This window comes from Malaclemys terrapin, chromosome 11, assembly GCF_027887155.1.
Source record: "Malaclemys terrapin pileata isolate rMalTer1 chromosome 11, rMalTer1.hap1, whole genome shotgun sequence".
Lineage (NCBI taxonomy): Eukaryota > Metazoa > Chordata > Testudines > Emydidae > Malaclemys > Malaclemys terrapin.
In genome coordinates this window covers 74,496,562-74,510,606 of record NC_071515.1, presented here as the reverse complement: position 1 = coordinate 74,510,606, position 14,045 = coordinate 74,496,562, and the positions used below count along the sequence as shown (strand labels likewise).

General features: G+C 45.7%; 1 protein-coding gene across 1 annotated transcript in view; it reads right to left on the bottom strand.

Moving 5' to 3' along the window:
• GYPC (glycophorin C (Gerbich blood group)) overlaps positions 1 to 8,477 on the bottom strand; it is a 37,982-nt gene extending 29,505 nt beyond the window's left edge. The window contains exon 1 of the mRNA XM_054044024.1: positions 8,172 to 8,477. Within this exon, the coding sequence (XP_053899999.1) occupies positions 8,172 to 8,205 (34 nt within the window). The 5' untranslated portion in view covers positions 8,206 to 8,477. The remainder of the gene's footprint in view (positions 1 to 8,171) is intronic.
• Positions 8,478 to 14,045: the final 5,568 nt, after the last annotated feature.

Genomic DNA, 14,045 nt, shown 5'->3' with positions numbered 1-14,045 from the left:
CTAAGCTCGAAAGCGCGTCTCGCTCACCAACAGATGTTGGTCCAGTAAAAGATATTCCCTCCCCCACCTTGTCTCTCCAATATCCTGGGACCGACACAGCTACAACAACATGGCATAACCCTCCCTAATGCCTTTATTTACCTGCCAAGACCTCAGGATAATGAGCCTAAGCTTTCCCTGGTGGAGACAGAGCGGTGCGGAGAACGGGAATTCCGTTTCGCGGAGGATTTTGATATTTTGAAATTTGGTTTTGTTCCGATTCAGAGTGAAAAACACTAAAAATGACTGTAATCAAGTCAACCCGTAACCTTCTCTTTGCTAAGCTAAATTGAGCTCTTTGAGCCTATATTATCTATATGGTCTAGGAAATATGTAGCCCTGCCATGAGTGCAGGTGGTTGGACGAGATGACCTCTTGAGGTCCCTTGCAGGCCGACGATTCTATTCGCATAAGGCATGATTTCTAATCCTTTAATCGTTGTCAGGTCTCTACTCTGAACCCTCTCCACTTTATCAACATCATTTTTGAATTGTGGGCACCAGAACTGGACACAGGGTTCCAGCAGTGGTCATACCAGTGCCAAATACAGAAGTAAAATAACCTCTCTGCTCCTACTGGAGAGTCCCCTGTTTATGTATCCAGGGATCCCATCAGCCCGTTTGGCCACAACATCACCCTGGGTACTCATATCCACCATGACTCCCACATCTTTTCTAGAGTTACTGCTTCCCAGCATAGGGTCCCCCATCCTGTAAGCATGGCCTACATTCTTTGTTCCCGGATCTAACCTTTACATTTAGCCATATTAAAATGCATATTGTTTGCTTGCGCCCCGTGTACCACGTAATCTAGATAACGTTTTTAACCCATTTACTCTGTTTTTAACCCATTTACAGTTATTTAAACAAAATGTCACGTAGCTCCAAGTCAAACACTTTCCAGAAGTCTACGTATATAACATCAGCACTATTACCTTCATCATGCAAACTGGTAATCTCATCAAAAAAAGATAGCAGGTTAGTTTGACAGGGTCGATTTTCCATAAACCCATCTTGCTTTGTTTTAATTAAATGACCCTTCTTTAGTTCGTTATTAATTGAGGCCCATATCAGCTGCTCCGTTATCTTGTCTGGGATTGATGTCAATCTGACAGGCCTCTAATTACCCAGGTCATCCCAATTATCCTTTTTAAAAATTGGCACATTAGCTTTCTTCCAGTCTTCTGGGTCAACATCTGGGAACCACACCTGGACCGACATAGCTAGGCAGACTTACCCCCATGTAGACGCAGCTATGTCGATTGAAAAAATGCTTTAATCGATGTAACTACCATCGTTCAGGGAGACGGTGTTCTTACAGTGCTGGAAAAACCCCTTCCATCACTGTATGTGTCTACACTAAGCGGTTAAGCCAGCATAGCTACACCGATGTAGCCAAGCTGGTGTATTCTCCTTAGTGTAGACACAGCCTGAATCACAATTTGTTTCCGGGTCAGTTCTGGGGTGATGCAGCTACTTACCACTCTTCACTCAGCACAGACTGTAGTTACAGTCGAATCCTACATGTATACTGCAATATGCAGTACTATAGAACTTCTGCCTCCATATGCTTATTTACCAGAATGTCAATACCTTACTGCAGCATGGCTGTGTGGCCTCATGGTTAGAGCGCTGGATGGGGGCTCCAGAGACCTGGGTTCTAATCCCAGCAATTTCACTACCTTGCTGGGTGACTTTGGACAAATTACTTCTCCCCCGTACCTCAGTTTCCCCATCTGTAAAATGGAGTTAATGATTCTTTGTAAACTACTTTGAGAGCTGCTGATGAACAATGCAATATGAAAGCTAGGTATTATTCTTATTTAAAATAACTAAGCGTGATGAGACTAGGAAAAGAAAACTAGCTCAAAGTGCCGTTTAGAATCCCGAATCCAAAAGCAAAACCCGCTGGCGGGCAGTGAAAATGAAAGGGAGCCTGGTCTAGATGAACTCTGTTAGTCCTGCAACACAGGGAGTAAAAAATGCCCCAGAATGCAAATGAGAACTCCTGCCTTACTGCAGGAAGAAAGTGCAGATGGAGAGATTTTCTGCTGTAGAGTAAGCTCCAGAGACCAAGACAGAAATCTTTGGAGAAGGGAATGGAGGCAGGAGAACTCCCAAATGAAAAGAAATTCTAGGCTGAAAAAGGAAGATTTATGTCTTCCCAGCATTTGGTCTTGGCTTCCCTTCCTTTCTTCTCACTTCTGAACCTATGGAATGCCCTTGAAGGACAGGAAGAAACAATTCTTCATTAACAGTTATGATCTTCACAAGAGCCCCCAGTTTTGGATGTGGCAGAAGTTCCTTAGGAGCTAAGAGAGGATGAGATTAGAAAAAATGGGAGGCTTACAGGGGAGCAACAAACCTCAGTTGACTGGACAGGCAAATCAGTGGTAGGGCTAAATCAGGAAACAGATGGTTCAGAGATCACTTGCCTTTAGAGGCATCTAAGCTATAAAAGGGAAAAGTGTGAGCATGTGGACGTTGGGTGGCGAATAGTGTCATGAATAGCGAAATAAAACATGAGAATTGAGAAGGATACACACATACATTGAAGGCCATTTGGTAGGTTCCATGTACTAAGTGACTAAAAGATATTCTCTGTTTAAAATCAGTATCTATATCAGAAGGCTTTGTAGGTCTTCTAGCTTAGAGGGAATACACACACACACACACAGCTGGTATTGACTCTGCAATATACGGCCTGTCACATGTTCTCCTTTATAATGTGGACTGTCCCATAAAGTAGGACATTTTAAACATGAGCGCTGCCATTAAGAAACTGAAACAGTCGCTTATCAGTCACAGGATGTCATGGAGCTGTCTCAGGGTCTGCTTGAAAGCCCCCCTGCAACTTACTGATAAAAAGCTTAACTCCATCTCTGGGCTTATCTGAAGAAGAAAGAATTAGACCCTCATGAAATAACAGGGTTTTTTATAAGCTAAAAATAAGAGAGCAAGAGAGAGAGAAATCACTTACAAACTTTATAATACAGCCGAACGAGTTTAACCCATTTGCGATTTTCGGCTAAGTTTTCTGCTTCATCAGGAAAGAACCCCGTTGTGAAACAGATGTCAAAAGAGAAAAGATGGGAGAGGCTGGTCTCTTTCATAGATCAGAAGATTAATTAAAACAAAATCACTTAGTCAAATGTCTTACTGGAGAAAACACACACAAGGCATACCACTGCGTGTATGCAATATGAGAGTATGGAATGGATAATCACTTTCGATCGGACTCTGGTGTGAGCTAGATGATGCTGATTCTTGGAGAAACTCACGGAATATGGATCTTATTTCTGCCACACAATGCGATCTGCCAGCCAGTTGTTTTTGCGCTGCAATATCATTGCTGGACGTGGTTGAATTATTGGTTGCCAATAAATTATCCAGCATAGCTTTTAATTTTTTCTATTCATAAATCATTTGCAAACCAATCCTGATTTCTGCAAATGTCATCATTCCTTTACCAGATAGTTTGCAGGAACAGCTATCAGCCTGCGGGTAAAATTTTCAAAAGTACTTCAGTGACTTAGATAGATAGATAGATCCTATCTATCTAAGTCCTCTTTTCCAAAGTTTCATGGGACTTAGGAGCCTAAGTGCCTAACTCACTTTTGAAAATGGGACCTCAATTTCTATCTATCATCTGAGCAGTGATGGATGCACAGTATTCCATGAGAGCCCAGACGGAAAGATGCAGTGATAACAGCTTTGTGACAAGGTTACGATGTGCCATGCAGTAGTGCTAATAGGCCTATGAATTTAGCTAGTTATAACCGGGATCATTCAAATCTGCTGTATAATATTTGTTTTAATTGTCGGGTGGCAGAGTGATCCCGATAAATGTCAAGGGTCATGCACTTTAAGAAAAGCAGAGTGTTATTTGCATGGGTATTTTTTAACCTATATTTGTGTGTCCAATTACTGCAATTTCTTACATATATCAAGTCTTTGCATTTTCACATTTCCATATAGATGCCTATAAAAATGGGCACAATATAAGAGCCTACATAGAATGGACTAGGTATATCCAATTTACATGCAGAGTCATGATAATCATAGAATCATAGATTAGGGTTGGAAGAGACCTCAGGAGGTCATCTAGTTCAACCCCCTGCTCAAAGCAGGACCAACTAAATCATCCCAGCCAGGGCTCTGTCAATCTGGGCCTTAAAAACCTGTAAGGATGGAGATTCCACCACCTCCCTAGGTAACCCATTCCAGTGCTTCACCACCCTCCTAGTGAAATACTGTTTCCTAATATCCAGCCTAGACCACCCGCATTGCAACTTGAGACTATTGCTCCTTGTTCTGTCATCTGCCACCACTGAGAACAGCTGAGCTCCATCCTCTTTGGAACCCCCCTTCAGGTAGTTGAAGGCTGCTATCAAATCCCTCCTCACTCTTCTCTTCTGCACACAAACACAGGTGCTCAATTTCACATGCAGTTGTGGGTGCATTTTGGGCCTTCTCTTTTAAAAAATGGGGTCAGTATAATCCTCCACGGTTCCTGACTCATTAAATACTCAGTGCTTAGCAGAGAAGTACCAGCGGGTAGCCGTGTTAGTCTGTATCCACAAAAACAACAAGGAGTCCGGTGGCACCTTAAAGACTAACAGATTTATTTGGGCATAAGCTTTCGTGGGTAAAAAACTTCACTTCTTCAGATGCATGGAATGAAGTATGTTTCCTTACTCAATAGCCTCCATTCTTATTTAGAACTTACTGTTCCAGACAGGGCCTCCACTGACGAGAGGCAACAAAATCAAGTGTAGGTCCAAGTCAGCAGATGGTCCAATGAAGGTTCGTCAGGGACTGACTGTGGCTTTGCCAGAAGCCCCGAGTGAAGGGCAAGAGACCAGCTGGTGACTCTGTCCTTGAGTTTCCCCTGACTCCAGAAGGGAGGTCAGGCACTAGCCCTTTGCCTAGCACTTCCCCCTCCAATCTGTGCTGGATGGTGCCTTGCACGGCAGCACCGAGGCTCCAATCACTCTACACTCAGCACAGGATAGGAAATAGCCTCATGGAAGTTGTTCTCCCCTTTCGTACTGCTCCACACAGCCAACGTGGGGCATTAGAGGCTGCACCCTTAGAAGCATACACCCAGGCTGGTGCTCAAGGGCCTGTCCCTGCTGAACACCTTCAGCTCCCGGTGAAGGAGATGGGACCGGACAGAGTTCAGCAGTTTGCAGGATTGATCCCCCATTCTGCAAACCCTTACTCCTGCGAGTAATCCTCACTCACTCGAGCAGTCATAGAATCATAGACTCTCAGGGTTGGACGGGACCTCAGGAGGTCATCTAGTCCAACCCCCTGCTCAAAGCAGGACCAAGCCCAACTAAATTATTGCACCCAGGGCTTTGTCCTTCAACTCCCCTGAAAAAGTTTAGGAGGCCTGGGCTCTACTGTGGAACTGGACATCTCCAGAGTCCAGGTTAGGTTTTGTAACAACAATCCACATGGTGACTGTCCACACCCACTGCCTTCTTGAGGGGTGGGGGAGGGATATGGGGAAATCTCATGGGCTGAGTATAATAAAAATAAGCATAAGATTACCAATAAACCGATGCAGATGAAATACACTGTTGCAGGGATGTTCACAGCAGTTCAATAATGGCTTCACCACATGGCACGTAAAGGAGCCATGATCAGAAGAAGAGAGGTAGAGGAATATGGGAGGAAAATAAATTCTCTAAGTTCATAAAGCTGGGAATTTTAAAATGGAAACATTCCTCTTTCTGTTATGCTCTTTCAGGACCACCAAGAATATACTTGTATACAAAGAAAGAGTGAGTAAAAATCCTGTATCATTCATCAGTAAATGCAAGAGGATCACCAGAGCACCCTAATAATTAGGTTACCCAACACCATTCTAGCAACCTCACAAAACAGCTGTTATCTGGCATCCCCAGCCAGTATCAAAAAATTAGTATAAGATTAGTCTGATGTATTGCTGATGCTTTGTGGATATTTGCACCAGCTTCAGTACTTTTTATTTTGCTTATCAAGCCACACAACTTTGCTTTGCCAGACACAGTCCCTCTCTGTTAAACATCTGTTGTCTGTGCTGTACAGGACCTCTCAACACATTGAACTTTAACGTCTCCTTGATTAGAAACTGACTGGTGCCAAAGCTACTGGATTTGTGCCAGGAAAACAAAACAGGCCTGCATGGAAATAATGCACTGAACTTCCATATGTAGTCACCAGAAGGCTTCCCCTTTAATTGAATTTGGTTCCTATTTTGTTTTTTAAACAATGTGGATCACATTTACCATGATGCAAACTGAAACAGGATACAGGAACATCCTGTCTGAATCTGCAGGAGAAATTGCATTCAGAGAGTTGGAAAGCAGACAGCGACATTATTTCAATTCAACACTAGGTAAAGGGGCGCAAGTTTTGTATGTAACCATCTATAGTGTATGGTTGTAAAAATGGTTTGCAGAGTCTGACATGGTCAAAAACTGAGAACTCCTTCCTAGATGTTACCGAAAACGAAATGATTTGATGGATACAGTTGTTTTCTCATTCTATACTGTTGTGAGATGCTGACACACCGAATTAACGCTTTAGATAAGTCAAATGTCAGGCCTGACTCTTGAGTTCACTTTCGCCACTTTTAAACTGGTGTCACTCCTGATCTACACTAGCACAAGTGAGATCTGAATCATGGCCTGAGAGTCCACTCCTGAACGCCTTAAGCAGGCAAAACTCCTGAGTTAAGCTTGGGCCTTGGGGTTTCTACATAAGCAACAACACTGTCCAATCAATAATGTGCATTTCAGCTAATAAGTGTAACTCCCCCATCCCACAAGACATTTGAGGGCAATAGTTATAAGTCATTTACATGTCTGAAAATAAGAGTACAGAAGCTCCCAGTCACCATAGTGTCTTCTAAAGTGCCAATCTTTGTTTTTTCCTTCTACTAGCAGTGAATAGGCTTAAATCTGGTCAAAATTACTGGAACCGAAAAAAAAAAAAAAAGATGGAGGTGATTTTTCAGCCTTTAAGTTGGTTTCTACTTGTAAAAAGACCCGGGGCCAATAAAAATCTTTGGCTAAAATTCCAGTGATTCTTTTCAATATAACATTTCTGCTCAATCCATCTATCTCATTCAAAGCTTGAAAACCATTGTCAATTTCAAATTTCATATAGACCAGTTCATCCTACAGCAACCCTGGGACCAAGAGTTGAGGGTGGATCTTTTCCCAGCACTCCCCTCTGTGTTGTGCTTTTTATTACAGGGATCTACTGTGAGGATCAATTCCGTTTTGGTGGGTTCGTTACAAATATGCTGTGATGTTACCAAACTGGTTATATTTCAATTAAAACAGCAAACCTCTTCCAAAGCCATTCTCTGGACTGTGGGTCACAGTCTGCTGTCAGTTACACCATTGAAACCCAAAATGTTTCCATAGATGTCACTGGAGTTACTCTAGATTTGCACCAGATCAGAATCTGGCCCTCAATTTTTTTAATATTACCCCAAAAATATTCTACCATGGGGTGATTAAATGGCATGGTCACTTGAACTCCCTGGGCCAAATTCTCTCCTACGCCACTCACTGAAATCAACAGAACTATGCCAGCATTGAATTTTCCCTCCTATAACGTTACTGTGAGAAAACCATTCAGTTGCCCTAAGACTGTGTTTCTAAAGTTCCCAAAGCAAACATGCATTGTAACTTTAAATATAGACTGACAGTTTTTGGCTTGCATCTCATATTACATACAGACAGCTTGGTGTCTCTAAATACAAGCTAGGCAGCACCATTAATATCTCAGAAGAGAGACACTAAGCCTTCTGAATGCTTTATATTTTCATTCCTTACGGGAAAAGCATTTACTTTATATTTTCTCTAAACTAGCACTTAGAATGAAATGTAACAAATTTTCATATGCTATATTCAGGAATTAAACTTTGCAGAGGTCTGTTTCGATTCTCTCTGTAACTTTTGACACACACACACACACACACACACTCTGTTTCATCGATATCTCTTTCCTTTAAGGAGACTCCAGGCAATTTGTTGCAGAACTTGAACTGTGTTTAAAAATCATCTGGTTAAACAACAGACTTGTAAATTCACTGTTACTGCAGGGAGGGGAAAAAAATAGGGTACTCACATGGTGATGGTGTCACATTATTTTTGTCACTCATAATTTATGCCTTCAGAAATGCCTTATTTGTGCTGACTGTTTTTTCCCCCTGTTCAGAATCGCCGGCTGGATTAAACAGAGCAGCTAGAAAGGCAGGGAAGAGACCAAGGACCCAGGAGAATGCAACACTTGTTCAGACACTCCTTGCCGAGTTCCTGACCCCTTTGCAACTGGAAAAGGAAACAGCACATGTGTCATTCTCTTTTGCTTTTCCAGCTCACATGAGCGGGGAGGGGCCCCACTTTCAGATAGCAGTAACTGTTTTCAAGTTTGACGTATCCCAGCCCCTCTGCCTTCCAGGAACTTTGAATCTTCAGCAACAAGTAGAAAGAAAATGCTTTTAAAAGTGCTTGGTTTCAACCACAATCCAGCCTAGTGTCCCGGGCCAGTTACCAGCCCCATGGATATTAACCCAATGGTGGATAATTCACTGCCAAAAAAGTGGAGGAATGCAGGGATGATTTCACAATGGGGTTTTCAAGTTCCATTCTGGCTTGCAAGCCTCTGCCCTGATATTCTAATTGTCCCTCTCATTTAACTGGTATAAATCAGGAATATATCCACTGAAATCGGAGTAGTTACACCGGTGTAAATAAGAGGCAGGATCAAGCCAGTGATTAAGACACTCAGCTTGGTATTCAGGAGAGTGGGGTTTAATTCCTGCTTCAGCCACACATTTCCTGTGTGACCTTGGACAAGCATCTTAGTCTCTCCCTGCCTCAGTTTCCCATCTGTAAAATGGGGGTGATAGAAAAGGTATAGGTGGTAAGAAGTACTTTCTTGTCTATTTAGATTATTAACTCTTCAGGCAGTGTTTTTTTACTGTCCGTACAGCACCTAACGCAATGTCTTATCTGGGTTAAGGCCTCTAGGTACAAGGAATGATTAATTAATTATTATTAATAATAATAGTTCATTAGAATCAGACCCAAGTGGTTTTGTCAAGAACTGAGCATTCCTCAGTTCTCATGGACCGTGTGGGTCAGTATGAATTCACAGCATGCCTTCGATGTCAACAACATAGTAACAGTTTGACTCAAAGTCGGGGGCAGGAAAATCAGAATCAAGACTGAAAACGCCCCCTGTTATGCACAGGTGTTGCAGCTTGTTTCTGTTAAGCCAGCTAAGTGCCTTGCTGCTAAATGCACTGCTATGTACTTGGCTCACAATATTTATTCTATAACGGTGGAGTGGGCCGTACATGACAAATCTAAATAACCCAGCCTTGTTTGTGTGCACCGATACGGTAAACAACTCATATCAGCAGCATTTGCAACGGACTCTCACAGTGTTTAGAGAACCCTCGAATACTCCCTGGCATGCAGAGCACAGCAAGGCGAGGGCCAAAGGGACAAAAAATCCTGATGTGACTCCACTAGCTTCCACAGAGGTACATCAGTTTATACCAGATTAAGGTCTGATATAGTGTGGATGGACACCTGTGAATGAACGGAAAATACTGACTAGAATTCTGTTTGCCATTGTGTTCTGCTTCCCCATTCTACACCTCAAACACGCGGCATGCACAGAGCATTCTGGATCTACACAGAGGGAAGGAAGGAGGCTGAGGTGCTGACAGGCAGGGGTGTGTCTACACTAAGGCCATGCTGTAGCATCATAGTGTAGATGCATCCTACGTCAGTGAAAGGGGTTATTCTGCCAGGGTTGCTAATCTGCTTCTCTGAGAAATTCTTCCATCCACCTGCCTACACCGGGTGGTGAGTCAACCTACCTATGTCACACAGGGGGCAAACGTTTTCACAGCCGTCAGCGACGTAACGAGAGCAATCTGATTTTAACCGTAGATCTGGGCTTAGCTTCGAATCCTGCCTCAGTTCCCATCCTGAGTAATATGTCTGGACACGGGGGAACTCTGTTGTGAGGAAGGAATCTGACCTGCCAGGCCACAGCTAAGCCAAAGGAATGGAAGATCCCGATAGCTATCTAATTTTAGGTACTTACCGTTAATCATGTTTATTACAGTAGTGCCCCAGGGCCAAACAGGAGCAGGACCCCATTGTGCCAGGCACTGTACAAATAGAGTAGTGGACGGTCCCTACCCTGAAGGGGTGATATGGTCCCCATTACTGTAGTACCTCACAGTGTTCTTCACCATGTTTGCTCTAGTTAGCCTCATAACACCCCCGTGAGGAAAGGAACTGCTATTATCACTATTAATTTTATAGCTGAAGAACCGAGGCAAGACTAAGTCCTAGATCCTCAAGGTATTCAGTCCCTGAACTACCTCTGAAATCCATGGGAGTCAGGTACATTTGGAGGCTCTGAGCATAAGTGACTTGCCCAAGGAGGCACACAGGAAGTCAGTAGCAGAACAATGAATGCAATCCAGATCCTCTAAAGCAACAGAGGCCACCGTAACCATTAGACCAGCCTTCCTTTCTAGTGGATTTTCTAGCCCCACTTCCTGCTCGTCCGCTGTGCTGGGATCCCCTGTAAGGGTGTGGGGCCCACTCTGCAAGGCCCCTGGTACCCTGTTCTCAACCGCCATGGAGCAGAACCTCAGCGATTCTGCTGGATGATGGACCTTTTCCATCCACCAATATGGGAAGGGTCTGAGCTTTAAAGTGGAGAGAGCCCGCCCAGTTCCATAGCACTTCCCGAAGAGTCTGGGAGAAGAATACTGAACATAGAAAGGCATAGTGTTCTCTCTCCCTCTGACCGCAGAGCCAACGGCCTGGAGGGGAGCAGAGGCAGCAGGGAAATAAGAAGCATGGAGGGTAGCGGGGGGAATCAAACCATATGGGGATAGCTCAGTGGTTTGAGCATTGTCCTGCTAAACCCAGGGTTGTGAGTTCAATCCTTGAGGGGGCCACTTGGGAATCTGGGGCAAAATCAGTACTTGGTCCTGCTAGTGAAGGCAGGGGGCTGGACTCGATGACCTTTCAAGGTCCCTTCCAGTTCTAGGAGATGGGATATCTCCATTAATTTAATTTAATTTATATGATTGGCCATTAATGTCTCCCATGTCTGAACCCCCCTCTCACCCTTACATCCAGTGGCTGCTGTAGGCAGTGAAAACTATATGGAAGAGGGCAACTAAAGAGTAGTTTAAAGCCTTTTTTGGTCAAAGGTTACAGTATTTGTCCAGAAGCATCCAATCTATCCGATAGCAAAGGGATGTTGAGAAGCCTGCATGACGGCCTTTCATTGGCCGATACGTCAGCCGCCTTGGCCCACAGTGTCTCCATTAACCCAGAGAGGAAAGGGCAATTTAACTGATTTTTTTTTTTGCCTTGGTGGAGACATTTGTTCATCTGTCCATCTCTGAAGCCTTCAGATCCTTCCTGAAAATATGGAAACAAAATTCCTTGTTTGCCGGTGTAGCGCTTTTATCCCAAAGGATCATAGAGTGCTTTACAAACTATGTGCCACTCTATTGTAGAGGAGTCACACTGGTATGGCAGTGGCGAAACACACACACACATCTTTGACCATCTCACCTGCACTCTGCCCACTAATCTATCTCCATCGGAACTACTCCTAATAGCCCATACCACCAAGCAGCTTCATTTGGCCTACATTGTTTTAAATTCAGTCTCCTTTATACCACTGGGAAAGAGAGACAACAACTGTTCCTATTTTCCAGGGGGCTTAAATGACTTGCCTAAGGTCACGCAGGAAATTTGTGGCAGAGCAGCCACTTTTGCTTCCCACCCACCCCGCTCCGGCCCCTCCTCCCTGTCCCAAGTGCAGCAAAAGAGTAACTTGAGAATCAGGATATCACAGGCCAGCTGGGGATCAGGGGATCAGGGCTCAGCCTTGCCTGGGGCATAGCAGTTATCCGCCGGCTGATCCTGAGTGGGTGGCTTAATTACATTAGTGATCCTAGCTGTGAAAGGGTCAGGGTGACCAGGGGAGTTCCCTCTCTCTGGGAAGGACTTGCAGAAGGTCGGCAGGCAGGCTGGGGAGAACCACATGGGGCAGGATAGGCCTGTAAAAAGCAGGGGGGGTTCCTGGAAGAAGCTTATAGCTTCATAGATTCTCTAAGGCTGGAAGGAACTGTTATGTTCATCTAGTCTGACCTCCCGCATAACACAGGCCCCAGAACTTCCCTAGAATAATTCCTGCCGAGTCACCAGGGAGGGGAGGCATTGGGGCTAGAAAGCAGGGCCTCCTGGGAGGCTGGACCTCTGCAGTGCCCTGGAGTAGGGGTGTAGAGTCAGGTACTTCTTTGTCAACCGAGAGGGGCTAAAGGATCGTTTGTTTGGATGTTAATTTGGATTCTTTAGCTGGACTTTTGTTAGCCTGGAAGGGGACTGAACTTAACCGTGACATGCCTGGAGTGCTGGCCCTTGGAAGTTTTAAACAGGGGTCAAGGCAAGCAAGTAGGATGAATGTAGGTGTAGACGTGGTACATTTCAAATTTCTCTCTCTGCCGCCCCGAACAGCTCCAAGGAGAAATTGGAGAGCCAAGTTTGGTCCATAGAGTTTAAAATGAAGGATTGGTATAACAGTAACAATAAGGCACATATTCCTGGGCTACTGATGAACTTTGGAGGTGGCTGAAAGAATGATTTTTGATCTCATACCTCACTAATGTATCTCATGTGAGTACCGACAGCCTGCACATCCAGATACGGTTTATTACTTGAGAGCTAAATTATGCCTCCAAAAGGCACAGCCCAGCTGGAAGAAGGCACCGCTTAAGGTATAATCAGGGCCGGTGCAAGGATGTTTTGCGCCCTAGGTGAAACTTCCATCTTGCGCCCTCCCCGAGCCCTGCGGCAGCTCCCCGTCCCCCCCGCCCTGAGGCTCCCCCCCCCGTGGCAGGTCCCCACCCCCCCTCCACCCTGAGACGCCCCCTCCCTGTGGCAGCTTCCCACCCCCTGCCTGGGGAGCCGTGCGGCAGCTCCCCACCCCAGCTCACCTCTGCTCCACCCCCTCCCCGAGCCCTGCGGCAGCTCCCGCCCCCCCCCGCCCTGAGGCACTTCCCCCACGGCAGCTCCCCACCCCCCCTCCACCCTGAGGCGCCCCCTCCCTGTGGCAGCTTCCCACCCCCTGCCCGGGGAGCCGTGTGGCAGCTCCCCACCACAGCTCACCTCTGCTCCGCCTCCTTCCCGAGCACGCCGTCGCTGCTCCAATTCTCCCTCCTCCCAGGCTTGTGGCGCCAATCAGCTGTTTGATGCTGCAAGCCTGGGAGGGAGAGAAGCAGAGTGGGGTGGCTTGCTCGGGGAGGAGGCAGAGTAGAGGTGAGCTGGGGCGGGGAGTTCCCCTGCGTGCCGCCCCCCCCCCTTACTTGCTGCAGGCGGCCCTCCCCTTGCCCCCCTTGCCCCAGCTCCCTCCGCCTAAATGCTGCCGCCGACCGGGGCGGCCGAAGATCCGGCTGCCGCGGTCGCCGCCGAGGAAAATGCCACCCCCCAAATGCTAGTATCCTAGGCGACCGCCTAGGTTGCCTAATAGGTTGCACCGGCCCTGGGTATAATGCCACCTCTGTACTGACTACGACTGCACTCTTCCTCTAGGCTAGATACCACCACGCCCTGGAGAACAGGGCACCAAATTATGTCTGCCTCCTATGTTCCTGTATTGGGGGAGAGGTTCCTTCCTCCATTCCCCTCTCTAATGCGCCTACCACATCCAGCCTCCAATGAACTCCACGCAGATGCCTGAAGGATCAGGGCATTAATTTGTAGTTATATCTCAAAGCAAACCAGGGCTTGAAATGCTTCTGATAATTTTTGCAAGGATTAGATTAACATAACTGTGCCCAGAGATACTAATCATATTTGATGTTTGAACTCGCAGGCATCTGTCTTGGTACCTGTCTGCCTTTCATTGCTTCGTATTCATCATGAAAGCAGAGATACTTCAGTGCAAATG